The 15,451-nt window shown below is 43.7% G+C and overlaps 1 protein-coding gene across 1 annotated transcript in view; it reads left to right on the top strand.

Annotated features, from left to right (window-relative positions):
- TRAPPC9 (trafficking protein particle complex subunit 9) overlaps window positions 1-15,451 on the top strand; it is a 338,019-nt gene that overhangs the window by 12,977 nt on the left and 309,591 nt on the right. The window contains exons 3-5 of the mRNA XM_033126534.1: window positions 1,299-1,444; window positions 2,120-2,248; window positions 10,959-10,985. Coding sequence (XP_032982425.1) covers window positions 1,299-1,444; window positions 2,120-2,248; window positions 10,959-10,985 — 302 coding nt within the window. The remainder of the gene's footprint in view (window positions 1-1,298; window positions 1,445-2,119; window positions 2,249-10,958; window positions 10,986-15,451) is intronic.

The raw sequence follows: 15,451 nt of genomic DNA, 5'->3' as shown, positions 1-15,451 counted from the left end.
GAGTGTGTGTGTGTGAGTGTGTGTGTGAGTGTGTGTGTGTGAGTGTGTGTGTGAGAGAGTGTGTGTGTGAGTGTGTGTGTGTGTGAGTGTGAGTGTGTGTGTGTGAGAGTGTGTGTGTGTGAGTGTGTGTGTGTGAGTGTGTGTGTGTGAGTGTGTGTGTGAGTGTGTGTGTGTGTGTGAGTGTGTGTGCGCAGTAGGGGCCAAGTGGAGGGAGTCAGAAGATCATTATGAGCTGTTGAGGTGACCAGTGGGGGAGAGAGATGACAGGTGTCACTTGGGGGTGGCAGCGGCAGTTCAGATGTAGTCTTCCCTTACAGGGGGGGCTTGTTAGCGTTGGGGGGGCCGGGGGCATGATAACACTGCCTGAGACCAGGTGGAGAACATGGAGGCTGGTTCCCTTTTCTCTCCCTTTCTGCCTTATGGGCTGATCTTACTTCAACCAACATCTGGAACAGAAACGCTAAATTCCTGGCTGGCCAAGGAGTGGTTGAGCTTGTGAGAATTCCAGCTGACGGCATTTAACTTTGTACTGAGATCTGTCAATCACATTCATGGAGCTGGAAATATCATACCTTTTGGATTTATAGGGGTTTATTTTTGATGATTACTTTCATGGTCAAAGAAAATTTAATACAGCTCTTATTTTGTCTTGAAAAAAATTTAAAAATGATACAGGAAGATGCTGGTGTAGTGTCTTTGGTTTCTGAGTTGATGCAGACATAGAAGCCTTTGCATTATTTATTGGACCGTCCTTGCCAGTATGTAAAGAGCAGTTAGCGAGCGCCCAGTCCCGCCCTCTCTAAACAGTGCTAAAGCTCGCTCTGAAATAGTGAAGCTAAAGGTCTTGGTTGCAAAAGCCAAGTGCTTGGCTTGTTCTATGCAGTGTAGCTCTCTTTATAAAATAATAATAGGTTTGAAGTTCAGAACGTGGAAGAGAATTGAGTTTCTAAAAAGCTGAAATGAACTTTCTCGTGCTAATGTCGTGACTGGCAAATCTGAAAAGAAAAACCCTCCTCTAATATTGCCTAAGCGAAATGCACAGTAGAAGTCACGTCCACCATTGAAAGCGTAACTGTTTTTGAAGTCAGGACCGTCCCAGCTCACGGACTGGTGATGACGGCTGCTGGCTTTCAATTACCGAGCCTCCAGCCGCCCTCTTAGCGTGTGTTTTTGTTTTTTTTGTTTTTTGTTTTTTGGTTTTTTTTGGTAGCAAGAGTTGCATAGCGCTTAGCCGGGATGCTTTCGGGGCACACTTGGCGCATTAGCGGTGATCCGTCTCGGTGCGTTTTATGTTTCAGACACTACAAGAAGCGGTGCCAGGGGCGCATGCGCAAGCACGTGGGGGACCTGTGCCTGCAGGCCGGCATGCTGCAGGACTCGCTCGTGCATTACCACATGTCCGTGGAGCTCCTGCGCTCTGTGAACGACTTCCTGTGGCTTGGAGGTAAGGTTATCCAATGGAGACGATCAGATGTGTCATTATGGCAACTATTATTTGAAATAAGAGAGAAACAGAAAATAAATAGCTCTGAACCCAAAGGGCTAGGACGGCCCATGGCCACGCTTGAGATTCTTAGGCTGTAGCCGCCATTGATAGAAGCCCGTCACCCGTCATGTACTCCAAGGAAAAGTAGCGGCCTTTTCAGGGGAGACGAGGCCGCAGGTGTCTGCTGCCGTCGTGCGAGAGCCCCTTAGGGTGCCTGATGTGGGTAGGCGCTGTGGTCCCGCTGGGGTGGCATGACTTTGAAATATTCTCAGTCCAGGGCATTTCCTGCCCCACATCTCCGGAGTGTCAGCATCTGGTGCAGAGCCTGCCACTTGCGCCATGCGCACTACACTGTTGGTGAAAAGAAAGAATGTGTGTGTGGCTGAGGGGCTGGCCTGTTTCACATGGGGACGCAGTCCCTCCGTGAAACCTTGAGTAGCGTGAGAGTTTTCTGTGTGGCCAGCCTTGACACGGGCACGTGAAAGATGACAGGTGGCACGTGCCTGTTTGTAACCGTGATCTGCAGGTTTGATCTTTGTTTGGGGGAGAATTGGCTTTTCCACCTCAAGTGTTCAAATCATTCTTAGGCACTGAAATTCGAACTCATTGTCTTTTTTTTTTTTTAATGCCCAGCGGCCCTTGAAGGGTTGTGTTCGGCGTCTGTCATCTATCACTATCCTGGTGGAACCGGTGGTAAGACGGGAGCTCGGAGGTTCCCGGGGAGCTCACTTGCTGCTGAAGCAGCCAACAGACATCGACCAGGTGAGCGCTGCCCGTTCCTTGGCCTGGACTCAGTCAGTCCTTAAGCAAGCAGGTGCAATTGATTACCTCTCCCTCGAGTGCAGCCTGACTAATGTTTGAATAAAGTATGGAGTCTGTGGAGTCCAAAATCTTGCACGCGAGATATTTTCTTCTGATTTTATTGAATATTTATGGATCTTATTGAATACTCTTAATGGACTGCCATGACTGGTTGGAACACTTGCATAAAAGTTCATGGCAGGTTGACCTAGAAGTTCTGTGTCTTTTTCATAATTTCTGTATGTTGGGTGAAGCTAGTCCCAGAGGTCAGACATACCAGCTAATTCAGGGCCTGGTGGCTGGTTCTTATTCTCCTGGATGATGAAGTTCTCTTCATGAGTTAAGTCTGATTTGCTTGTGTTTGTTAGCACCAGTGAGGCGTAAAAAGTCTGGAGAAGCACACACACATGCTTGTTGAAGGAACTGCACCCTTTTGATCCTTAATGAATGAACTTGCCTTTAATGGTTCAGGATATGATTGTCATATTGCCTCGGTCACAAAGATAGTAAGAAAGAATGCAGTGATCAAGGTTAGACACAAAACTGCTAGGTGTTTTCTGTTCCATGAGATTTTTAGACATTTTACCCCCAAAGAGAAAGCCCACAGTAGTTAATGTGTATTGGATAGGGAAATGCTTGCATTCTTTTCCCCTCTAAATTATATATCATCCCCCGTCATCAGCAAAGACTGCAGAGACCACCTTTATGGACCAGTTACAGAAGCGGCACTGTCAGAATCTGGGTGCACTCTTCGTAGAACGACTTAGATGAATCCATAATGGTTCTTGAAGACACTTTACCATTGTTCAGCAGAGCTGTTCCTGTTGATCTCAGTGGTATGTCAGTTACTTGAAAGGAAGGTAAAGCAGGCTGTGAAGGGATGAGCTCTGAGTTTCGAATATATATCTCTGCTCCTCCCTTTCCTGTGCTTTGATTCTGTCAGTGTTCCCCACCTGTATTTATTCCTTGTTGTTCTAATTACTCTCTCTGGTATGAGATTACAGCACCTGAAGCCCTACTGTCTTCTCTAGGCAGCTACCAATGGCTGGGGTCTCCAAGACACTCAGGAAGGTGAAAGCCTGTTTTATTCTCTCTTTAGGAGAAACTCTTCTGCACTCTCTCTGGGAGTGCCAAAGGTTGGAGGGGGTGGTGTGTGGCTCCCCCCCTCCCCAATTTGAAGAGTTACAATGTGTCGAGATTGTTCTGGTGTGATTAGTGAGGCTCCAGAGACTTTCAGAACAATGTTTCATTTTTCACCCCTTGCTGAATATAGGCAAAAACCAGTTTTCAACTGTTTTGAAAAACAGCCCTGTCTGCAGTGGAGAAATGTCTTTATTTAGCTTTGCAAAAAGAACTTGGGAACTTTTTACTGTTGAAGGCAGTCTATGGGGTAAATATCCAGTGAAGCTCAGATGGGAGCCGGAAGAGCAATGCTTATTCATCTAGTAACGAATTCACTGCCTTTTCCAAGCAGTAAGAGGTCCAGATCCATGGACAGTCTTGATATCAGCAGCAGATACGTTGCTTGGTCTTGGATATTAATCTCGAGATTAGTCAGTCTGTAATGGCAGCCTCATCTTGAGCACCAGGAGCTGATGGCATCTGCGGTGTGAGATGAGAAACAGACCAACCGATGACTTCGCATTGCCCCTTGAGTATATCAGGTTCCTCTAACAGCAGAAAAGCTGCAGAAATACAGACGTCATTTAATACCAAGGTGAGCTAGAGCAATCGCTCTGTGCCTCAACTTCCTTATCTGTAAAATGGGTATGATAGTAATAGTTCTTACTCACAGAGTTCTTGCGAAGGTTGAAGGAGATATACATATAAATACCCAGCACTTGACAAATACTATTATCAATAATATTGTGTTGTTAATGTTAAAAGACTCTTGGCATCTCAGATCCAGATAACCTGGTTTTCAAGCAGATTTCCTCTGAGAAAAGGAATTTTTTCCCTCTTAAAGTTATCTTAGTTTCAAAAGAATTCTATAGTCCCTACCTTTTTTTGCTTTAATTAAAAACAACAACAACAGCAAAAAGACTTTCCTAGTATTCAGAGGTTAGAGGCCACTAATTCTTTTTTTCTGGATACTTGTATATGAACCTGCAAATCTATAACTAATGGACAAAAGTTGGTTTATTAAAATAATTAGTAGGATACTCTGCAGTCAATTTAAAAGGAAATGCTTATCGACTAGTAAATGTTTCTTCTTTATGGTTATTTCTATTTTTTGGTCTTTCTTAATTTATTAACTGTCGCGTCCTGCACGACAAGAGCTGTGGGAAGCGAGAAGGGCAGCGCAGGGTTAAGAAATACAGTAGCCAAGAATAGAGTGCAAGCGGGGCCAAGGGACTTCAGCCTCAAGGACTGAGAGCCCCGAATCGGGCCAATGCATAGCTTTTATTGGTTAACAAATGAGGAAGTAAAGCTTGTTAATCTCAAGACCTGTGAATTTCACACATTGTACTAGGAATCTGATTCAAACCAATAACCCTTGTCTGCAAGCAGCTGGAACCGAAAGTCCCAGGATGTCTTAGTAATTGCTGTATGTACCTCCCCAAGAGACAAAACCTTTATCCTGAAACTTACTGATATGAACAGATGGAGAACTGATGTTATCACATCATTGAAACTCTTCCCAAGCAGGATGTGGTAAGGAATGCAGACACAGAGGCAGAAGCTCTCCTTAGCTGGGAGAAGGTGGGGGGCTGTGCCCACCTCTGTCAACCCCGTGAGTTCTCCAGATGGCCCCTATGTGACTGTGCCTGGCTTAGGTTGATCCTCCTTTGAGGAATCTTACCCGTCATTGACTAACCAGCCATCCTTTGCGGCCAAACAGGGAGACATAAAGTGTAAGCACAAAGGTGAAGCAAAGTCCCTGAAAGGATCAGTCTCACAGACTCTCCTTTCTTTAGGGGCAGGTATGAGGAGACAGACGGGTAGGCTGCTGCGTGACAGCAATTAACAGTCATCATTATTATCATAATTATTAAACTACTGATGAATTATTCAGCACCACAGAGGCCAGTGGCTGTGCTAAATGCTTTCTGGACGTGTCACCTCACTGCAAGCCTTTGAGGGCTGGTATCAGCATCTCCTTTGTGCAGGAGAGGGATTGGGGTTTAACGAGATGAGGTAACTTGCCCAAATCATGCAGCGGGCGAGTGGCAGACTTGGAACTTGAACCCAGGGGGGGTCTCTGCACAGTCTGCTTTCTCAATGGCCCCTCTCACAGCCTCCCATGGACTCATTGCCTGGACGGCTGTGAGTTCATAAAGGACAGATGTTAGTGGTCTCAGCCTGAAAAGGAGAAGATCAGTGAGAGTAATAGACAGAGTAGCATAGATTAAAATTTTACATTTATTTTCACAAATGTCTTATCCTCAGCTAATGACCTAAAACATCAATATTTTTAATTTTAACTCTGTAAGCATTAAAAACAAAACATTAAAAGTCGTTACAGTGTGAAAGAGAAGTGGGTTTTGAAAATCCAGCCATTGCTAATGACTTATTGCTTGTTTGTTTTCTAGTGATGCTTGTTGAGAGAAAAAGTTATAAAGACGGAATTGGTTTTCTGTGCCTTTAGTATGGAAGAAAAGATTAAGTCACTGAATGTTGACAGAAAGTCAAAATCTATGCTCTTTTCTTTCCTGATGGTGAATATTTTAAGTTTTATGGGACGTGTCAACTTTGTTTTTTATGGCTGAAGTCTATTTCCTCATTTGTGAAGTTAGAATGATGTCATTTATCTTGTATGGTTGTGAGAGTTAGATATTATGTATACAAATCACCTAAGAGGTTCTCAGTAAAAATTTGTCACAGTGAGTTGGATCACAACTTCGAATACTGAGGAGGGTGTTTTTTTCCAATGCATTTTCAATACATATATGCATGTGACGTAGGTCTATGATCTAGTGATCAGGATTCAGTTACAGTTTTTTTTTTTTAGTGCAGTATGAGGTTTGGATGAAATCAGTGGCATTCTAGTAAGATAGGGAATGGCTAACTTGCCTTAAGCTGAAGAGCTGAAAGATTATTTGCATAGAAGGTGCAACTCGGAATTCACATGGCCTTATAATCATCCACTAAAACATTTAAATAACTAGGAATTTGACCATAGCCAGTAAGTTTAGAAACATTGATATTGAGGTGTTTTCTGGGAATAAGCTTATCTCCTTTGTGATTGAAGGAAATTTTGATTTTTTTTCTCTACCTTTCATAGGTTAAAAAAAATCAAATTGTTGATTTGACAACTGTCACTTTTCCTTTATAGAAGGAATGAAAGGCAAGCTCGTGCTGTTTTAATATGTACATCAGCGTTTGGTATTTCCACAAAATTGTATGATTTATGGTCTCGAACCCTTTGGGATGTCTTTTGCAGGACACTGAGACTACTTACTGTTGGAAAAATGCAGCTGTGATTTTTATGAGTAGGGTTAGTGTGTAGACCTGTTGGTTTTGGTGTAGTGCAAGAGCCTGGGGACAGGAGTAAGCTTTGTCACTGAGACTGGAAGGACAGATTCCCCTGTCTCAGTCTTCCTAATCCGTTAAACAAAGAAGCTGGCCTGGAGGCCAAGATCCCTTCATACCCTAAGATTAGTTCCCAAGAGCCTATGTCTTTTGTTTACATCCAGGAGCGTTAAAGATTTCAGGTTAAGTACTGAATAACACCCTCTTCCCTGAAGCAGAATTCAGTGTGTACTAGCTAAGCTTTTAGTTAGGTCTCTGAGCATCCTATTTTTATAAAACCTTACTGATAATTTCTTTACTGTGCAGGCAATTTTTTGGTTCCATCTTTTCCAGCAACTTGGAAATTCTTTTTTGGCCATAGGTGGCGCTGTTGCACCTTTAAAAAGCCTTAAGTTGTGTATTTGTAAAAGAAGACTCAAAACACGTTCCTTTAATTTGATTTCTGTGTTTAATGCTTCAGAATAGGTCATTGGCTGGATACCTGGAAAAATGATTCTAGTTATATCTTATTTCTACTCTGTCATCTCAGCGTGAAAAATTCAGGCATGCTGTGTGAACAGTGGCGAAATTAGGCTTTTCTTCCAATATTAGAAACCAGTCAGCCATGATTTTATAGAAAAGATAGAAACGGTCTCTGGAGCACCTTGAAGATGAAAACCGCACTGAACCCCCCGAGTTCTGAACCTGCTGCTGGGTGTTAATTGGTGGCAGGTGATTTGGTGTCACGGCAGAAGCCTAGTTTATTCACCTGGGTTTGAATGCGCGTGGCACCACTTAGCCATGCGAACTGCAGTCAGTTCTTCCTGAGTCTTTTCTTCACCTGCAAAATGGGGATGCTACCATGTTTTCCCGAAAATGAGACCTAGCCGGACAATCAGCTCTAATGCGTCTTTTGGAGCAAAAATTAATATAAGACCCGGTCTTATACAATATAGTATATTTTAATATAGGACCAGGGAAAATATAATATAATACAACACAACAAACATGATATAATACTGGGTATTATATAATATAACGTAACATAATATGATATAATATAATATAATACTCGGTCTTACATTAATTTTTCGCCAAAAGATACATCAGAACTGATTGTCCGGCTAGGTCTTATTTTTGGGGAAACATGTAATACCTGCTTTGCAAGATGGTGACATTTAGAGAGAAATTACATAAAGTGTTTAGCCCAGGGGTTCTCTCATAAAAGATCTCATAAACTTTAGCCATTACTTTGTATAGAGCCATCATTTTATAGTCTTTGGCAATTACTAAGGAGCTACAATAGGAAAAGATGGCTTTCTGGAGGAGGACCCAATTTAGAACTGAGTGAACTGTCTAAGGCGGGTCGTTGGTCCTGTACCCATAATTCAGCAGCAGCAGCGATGTGGACATAGTGCAGCATCCTGCACCTGCTTGAAGCCGCAGAGTGATTTGCTATATATTGGGGCTCACGGGGATCCAGTCATTAAATTACATTCCTGCTTTCGCCACCAGCCAGTTGAGAGATGGGACGAAAGGGCAGGCAGGTGGAGATGGATCCCACATCTGTTACTGATAACGCTGCTTTATCCACGAACTTTGGGGACACAGGAAGATGGGTATCATACCGTGTCCCAGAACTAGAAGGCCTTCCGATGAGAGGTGTGTCCCTGTCATACCAGGCGTGGCAGAGCCCAGTGTCCTGGGTGCTTTCTGAGGGCGGCCAGCACCCAAGGGGAAAGGGCTTCACATGGCCAGCTTGTGTCCCAGAGTCCCGAACCTCATTACTCACTCCGTTTGTGGGGTGCGTGAGGGGCCAGGACTTTGAAAGCCTTCCACGAACTGAGGTGCGGGGAAGAGTGTCCCTTGCCCCTGTTTAAACATGTCATGGGGTGGAACTGGAACAGAAGGGTGCTCACCAAGGATTTGTAACTAGGGAAATGAGGATATCCTTTGGGATGTAGACTAGCAAGGAAATACAAAGGGTGATTAGAATGGATGTTTGTAAAATCACCTCAATAGTTAATGTTTGTTGAGCACTTAAAATGCACTACACATTTTTCTGAGCATTTTACGTAAACGAATTTAATCCTGTAATTCTCACGACAACCCAGAGAGGTAGGTTCGATCATTATCCCAGTTTTACAGATGTGGAAACTGAGGCCAGAGTGGGTAAGTAATGTCACTAAGGTCACGGAGCTAGTAAGTGGCAGAGCTGGGATTTAAATACTGGCAGCCACTGGGGAGAAAACCTGCTGATTGTTGCACTCTGTGCACCATTTTGGTCTGATTGATAATTTTATGTCTCCTATTACACTGAGAAGTCAAACCTCCAGGTTTCTTACATCAGTCTCTTAGGAGTTTGGTTAACGTAAAATCAGTCCATTGGAGGCTGATGGTGCTGATGATCGAATTTCTGAGCACACTGAGGTACTTCTGCCCGTGGAGACGTGGCTGGAGGATGCCCCTTCTCTCACTGTGTGATTTCCTCAAACACAAGGTATTTTTCCCCCACCACCCACATACCACAGGGAGCCTTCTGAGTGGGCCAGATGATCAGATAGCAAAGTCCCTGTGTCACTCTCACCGATGAGCAAACTAAGTACCTACAAGTGAATTGAATAAGAGAAAAGTGCTTCCAGAAGCCCAGTTAGATGATCAAGTTCACCTGGTCAAAAGCTGTCCATTTTTTGTAGTTGAGCCTTTTCTTTTTGAAAAAATTTCTGAGCCGTGTGGCTGACAGATCACATTGGATTCGATGAAGGAAATTTAAAATGCAGAACAGGGTTGTTTCAGGTGGTACATCCACACCAGTGAGGAGTGATAGCTGACTGTGTGAAGCATGCGAGAGAGTTTTACAAATGGAATAAAATAACTACACACTCTGCCATCTGAGTGCACTGACCGTGCTGCCCAGTTCAGTACGAGACGCGCTGAGAGGTCAAATACTCGGTGATGGTGATAAAGACTCAAAAAGCTTCTATCACGATCCCTATTGAAAGGATCTAGCACAATAATATATTGAAGCAGGTTTTTCACTGAATAAAAAGCTTTGAGGCTTATCCTGAAATCCAGCATTCCCCATTTCCACGCAGCTGAACGTGCCCTCATGCACCTCTGTCAGCTCATGTCGCGGGCACAGCGTCCTTGGGAGATGCTGGTGGACCATGCTGGCTCCTCTGAGCTTCGGTCTGCTCGTCCGCAGGGTAGGTTAATCGTCCCCTCTACTCTGTAGCGTTGTTCCGAGAACCCGCACGATGGTCAGGCATCGCGCATAGAAACCAAACCCCCTGTTTTCATTATAACCGTGGCTTCTAGATTGCAGTGCTTTGCAGTCTGAATTTAAAAACAGATTGCAGTACACCAAACAGCTCTTACTAGGACCATGAACGGGGGCCTGTTCTCTGTCTAGACGCTCGAATAAATCTGTGATTTCAGTAGGTCAGTTACTAGGACACGCCTTTTGGAATGTTGGAAATGTGCTTACAGCTGACGAGAGCTGACGAGAAGCCCGACTCTTAGAACCAGTACCTCTTCGGGTGTGTTCTGCCGGCTTGCGAAATTACATTCTACAGAGGAGGCTCATTGGATCTCACTGACATTTGGACAATTTAGCGGACGATTAAGGCTTCCAAAAGCTTCTTATAATAAGGAAGAAGCTTTTGTTTTTAAACTAACTACAAAGTGACCTTTTAAAAGTTGGAAACCCTTAGTTTGTGAAGTGTCCAGTAGTTCATTGTGTGCGTGTGTGTGTGTGTGAGAGTGAGTGTGAGATTTTAGGAGGCTTGTGATAAATTACACATAGCCCTCTGGTACCTCCTCTCCCCACCCCGCTCCAATTCCAAGGTGTGGACATATATTTGCACAAACAAATTACCATTCCTTTGTCCTTTGGCTTATTTGTGGAAGTCAGAAATTCTCATACGTGTTGGAGAAGAGTTGGGGAACATGAGCTTAGCAAGTGGGGAGGGATGGAGGCGAGGAGGAGCTTTACACATCTGTGCGGGCTGTGAGTGACAGCAGCTTGTGCTTTTTCCCTCAAAGCAAAAAGGCACTGAGCTTGTAACTAACATACTGTTATTCGCAATTACTTCTCTGACCAGCTAGAAGTGCCCCAGGTTTTTCAAGGCTATGTGAATTGTGAAAGATGACTTAGTCGTTACCTTTAAAAGCACTTTTGTTTTCCAAATAAAAGACCACACTCTCTTCTTTCTTCCAGGGGCACAGGAGGTTCTCATTGATCCAGGTACATGATCTACGTGCTTCATTGCTTTGGGTTGTTTTTTTAAGTGCTTGTTTCATGATGGTGTGAATGAACAGTCGCAATTTCTGGACTGTGATCTTTGGAACATTCTGATTTAAGTCACTTTAAATCAGAACTGTTAGCCACCTGATTATGGCTTGGTCCTTGTTTGATGGGGCACCCGACTGATCTATGTTGTCTGTCGAAGAGGAAAATCCTTCCTCCAGCATGGCTAAGTGAATGATTTGTAAAGTGTGCCTTTCCAATTCTTTGACTGCATTGAGCATGCTTGTCCAGTTAATTCTGAATTTATTCACAGCAATGGCTTTGCTCTGATTCTATGGTTTATGCTCCTCTTAGCATGGACTGGAATTTTCTACTGCATTATGTGTATGTTTTCTTAGCAGGGAAAGAAATTTTGCTTTTTTTTTTTTTTTTTTTTACACAGGTGGGTTTTCTTTTCCCCTCTTAACACCTTCTGTAACTATTAATAATATAGCAAAAATCTCTTTTATTGCAGTGCCTAATTATTTTATAATGAGTTCTCTTATTTTCAGGCTTAACCACAAACAGTGACAAAGGGTAAATAATAAAAAACTGTAAAACTTCCTTTGCAGAGATAGAAATCACATAGCCATGCCTACAAACACTTTGCGACCCACACACTGACTACATCTCATTGTGTCTCTTGATTCTGAAATGAAATCGCTTCAGGTTTGCAGATTTATTTATTTATTTTTAAAACATCGTGTTGAATCCTTTCCCTAGCCTGATATTTTGTGATAATTTTTCGATACAGTTTGTGGAGTGTGTAGAAGAAGGAAAACAAGTGCTTTGCTTTGCTTTCGGCAGACCTGAGTTGCTGATGAGAAAACAGTTTGAGGGCAGGCTGAGGAACTTGTGGATCCCTCCCGCCCCCATGGAAATCGATGAGCAGTGAAATCGATATTGGATGTGCTGGTGTTTGATCAATAGAAGCCGTTGAGCCCAATCTAGCTAGTTATACTGATGGAAAGTACTGCGTTTCAGTGTTCTGACCACTTTACCTGCAGGAGAATTAGACGCTTCTACCAGGTATAATACAAGCAGCTTAGAACTATCAGAAAAGTCAGTCATTTGTTGAAATCAAAAAGAGTATACATTTGTTATTTCTGAAACCTTTCAAAGTAAGGTTGTGTGGAGATGATACTGAGTGGAGAATGCTGGGAGGAACAGTGGGGGCGTTCTATAGGCTGCTTGGAGATGAGTCAAGCTCCGGCCACAGACAGAGACTGCAGCGGGAAAGAAAGGACAGAGAAACCAGCATGTGGCATCAGACGGCATCGTCTGTAATGGTCCCAAATGAGAAGAATGTGGACTTGATCTCTGCTCAGCTGACGGAGAGCAAAGGGAACTGAAGGTCTGCTGTCCCCAGGTCCAGTTCTTGCGGCCTTTGTACCAGGACTGGCCACGGCCATTCCTTCACTTACTGAGGTCTTACCTTTCCCCAGCATCAGTCTCTTCTTTTCTGCTCAACCCTGGCAAGTGTGTCAGTGGTAGATGTGTCATGCGGGTCACTTCCCAGGTCCCAGCAGGATCCCAGCAGCCTCTCAGTCTGAGCAGTGAACGCTGCCCCGCAGGATAGGAAGACGCCGGCTGCATAGAAAACCCATCCACGGGGGGCTCTCCCCAAATTGCATCACTTTGATTTTGGTTTTGAATTTTAAGTGGATATATTCTTCGAGGCGAACTGTTTCAGGGTTTTTGCTGCCTGCTTTCCCCACAGCCGTGTCCACGGCCGAGGGAGGAGACCTGGGCTGTCTTTGGCGCTGGTTCCTGGGCTGGTTTTCAGAACCAGGTCCCGCCAGCCACTTGGAGCAGCGAGGCTGCCGAGCCGTTGACCTGCGTTGCAGACATGCTTCGTGCTGGGTTCTTGTGATTTCCGAACATTCCGTGTACATTCGACAGCTGCTTCAAGTGAAACCATCTTTTGGCCAATTTCAGTCAACTCGAATTTGCTTTCCTGTTTTCCCGCTGAGGGGATTTTTTTCCCCCTGAAATAAAAAGTAGTGCTTTGCGTTTGCTGTGGGAGGGCACTGCTCGAGGGTGCAGCTTTCTTTTTGTTAAAGAAAGCTTTAATACAGTGCACCCATTTAAGTGTGCAGTCAGTGTGTTTTGTTTCCTCTGTTCTGAGTTGTGTACGTTCCTCACCCTGGCAGGGAGCCCGTACCCAGGAGCAGTCACTCCCCTTTCTCCCGTCCTGGCCCCCGCCCCACGCCCCCAGCAGCCACTCATCCGTCGCCAGGGGTTTGCCTGTTCTGGGCATTTCATGTAAATGGAATCATACAACACGGGCCTTTTGTGACTGGCTTCTCTCAGTGAGCGTCATGTTTTCAAGGCTCATCCACATTGTAGCATGAAATGGTACTTCACTCCTTGTTGTGGCTGAGTAATATTCCGCTGTGCGGACAGACCACGTTTTGTTCACCCATTCATCAGTTGATGGACATTTGGGTTGTTTCTCCTTTTCTGGCTATTATGGGCAATGGTGCCATGGATATTCCTGTACACGTTTTTGTGTGGATGTGTGTTTTCAGGTCTCTGACGTACATGCCCAGGAAGTGGAATGGCTGGGTCATGTAGTAGCTCAATGTGGAACTTTTTGATGAATGCCCGGATGGTTTTCCACAGTGGCTGCACCTTCCCCCAGCAGTGTGTGAGGGTCCCAGTTTCTCCACGTCCTCACCAATACTTGGGATGGTGTCTTTGATGACGACCATCCTAGTGAGTTTGAAGTGGTGTCTCATTGTAGTTTTGATTTTTATTTCCCTTACAGCTAATGATATCGAGTATTTTTTCATTGTGCACATTGGTCATTTTTAGATTTCCTTTTGAAAAATGTCTATTCAGATCTTTTTAATTCAGTTTTAAATTGAGTTGTAAGAGGTTTCTCTCTCTTTTTAAAACTATTCCAGGTACACGTCCCTTATCAGATAAGTAATTTGCAAAACTCCTCCGACTCTGTGTCACTCCACTTTCTTGATGGTGTGCTTTGAAGTGTGGAAGTTTTAAATTTTGATGAAGTCCGGTCTATGTTTTCTTTGTTGCTTGTGCTTTTGGTGTCATATCTAAGCTCAAGGTGTTTTATATCAACTTCACATAGAAAGCAGCTGAATCCTTGCGACAACTCTAGGAGTTAGGTACCGCAGTTATCCCTCGTCTGGATAGGAGGAAACTCAGCCAGTCTGTAGATGTGGAACTGAGATGCAGAGAAATTCGTTGGTTTGCTCAGGGTCCCAGCTGGCAGGTGGTGCCGTCGGAATTCAAACCCATGATTTTGTCTCCAGCATCTTTCCTCTTAACCAGCAGACTCTAGTTCTGTCTATAGGAATTATCCATTCAAAACTCTCCACCTATTTGAGTTCTTACTAGTTCTTGTTCTAACTGCGGACCTCATCTCTTCCTTTACCTTGTACATCTCAGTGTAGGTTTATTTAGGTCTGGTGCAGGCGGAAGCAGCGCTCTTAGTTTTTGCATCACTCTCCAGGATGACGGTTGTCAACTGACCTAGCAGAGTCAGGCCTAAACCTTTTCTGGTCATCGTGCTAAAAGGAGAGTCATGGCTACCGAATGTCACAAGAAAGTATTTGATGGATTTTACTTCGCTAAGCAATGAAGTATAAAACCCGAGTGTTTTCATAGATGGCAAGCCTTCCAGAAGAGGGTCGCTGTCGTCCTTATGTCCCATTTTGTTTCTTTGTAGTGGCCAGGTAGTACCTAACTGTCCAGCTTCACCGTTAGAGCATGTGCTCGTGGGTCCTTGCCTGCAGTGAGACACGGGACACCTGCATCTGTTGTTCGTTTCACAAGGGAAACGATAAGCTAGAAATACCTCTAAGATGTCTTCAAAAAGCCTGACATTTTGAGAAGAGCTCCACAAACCATATTTAGGTATTTCCACTAATTTTAGATCTATCTTAGACATTGTGGTTACATAGCAGTGAATTCATTAACTAGATTTGACAAGTGTAATGTTGATTATTTGTCTAAATTAAAACATTCTGCCTTGGTTAAAGTAATTGGCACCTGTGAGTAAACAAAAATAAGTTTGCATTTGTATGTGACCTGGCAGCACAATATATACAGAGGGTGCCAAAAATATATTATATATACAAATTTTAAGAAAGGAAAAAACTATTAACATTATGCTGATGGGAACCACTTTGAGCACCTCTTGTCATTGCAGAAATCAAACATGACTTGTATTCCTCTTTTGTTACCGGTATATATTGAGTATGGCAATTTTAATAGTTTTTTCCTTCCTTAAAATGTGTATACATTATTTTGGCACCCTCTGTGTATATTGTTTTTCATTGTGTTTTTGTAGCTTTTCATCAATGTTCTAACCTTAGAATTCTATTTAAAAAGCCCTCACTGTGCGTAGAGAAGTCTGTACTGAGTTGAGCCTGTGTTACACACAGACCCCCGCT

This window comes from Rhinolophus ferrumequinum, chromosome 14 (genome assembly GCF_004115265.2).
Source record: "Rhinolophus ferrumequinum isolate MPI-CBG mRhiFer1 chromosome 14, mRhiFer1_v1.p, whole genome shotgun sequence".
NCBI classification, from domain to species: Eukaryota; Metazoa; Chordata; class Mammalia; order Chiroptera; family Rhinolophidae; genus Rhinolophus; species Rhinolophus ferrumequinum.
This window is presented reverse-complemented; position numbering and strand designations above follow the sequence as displayed.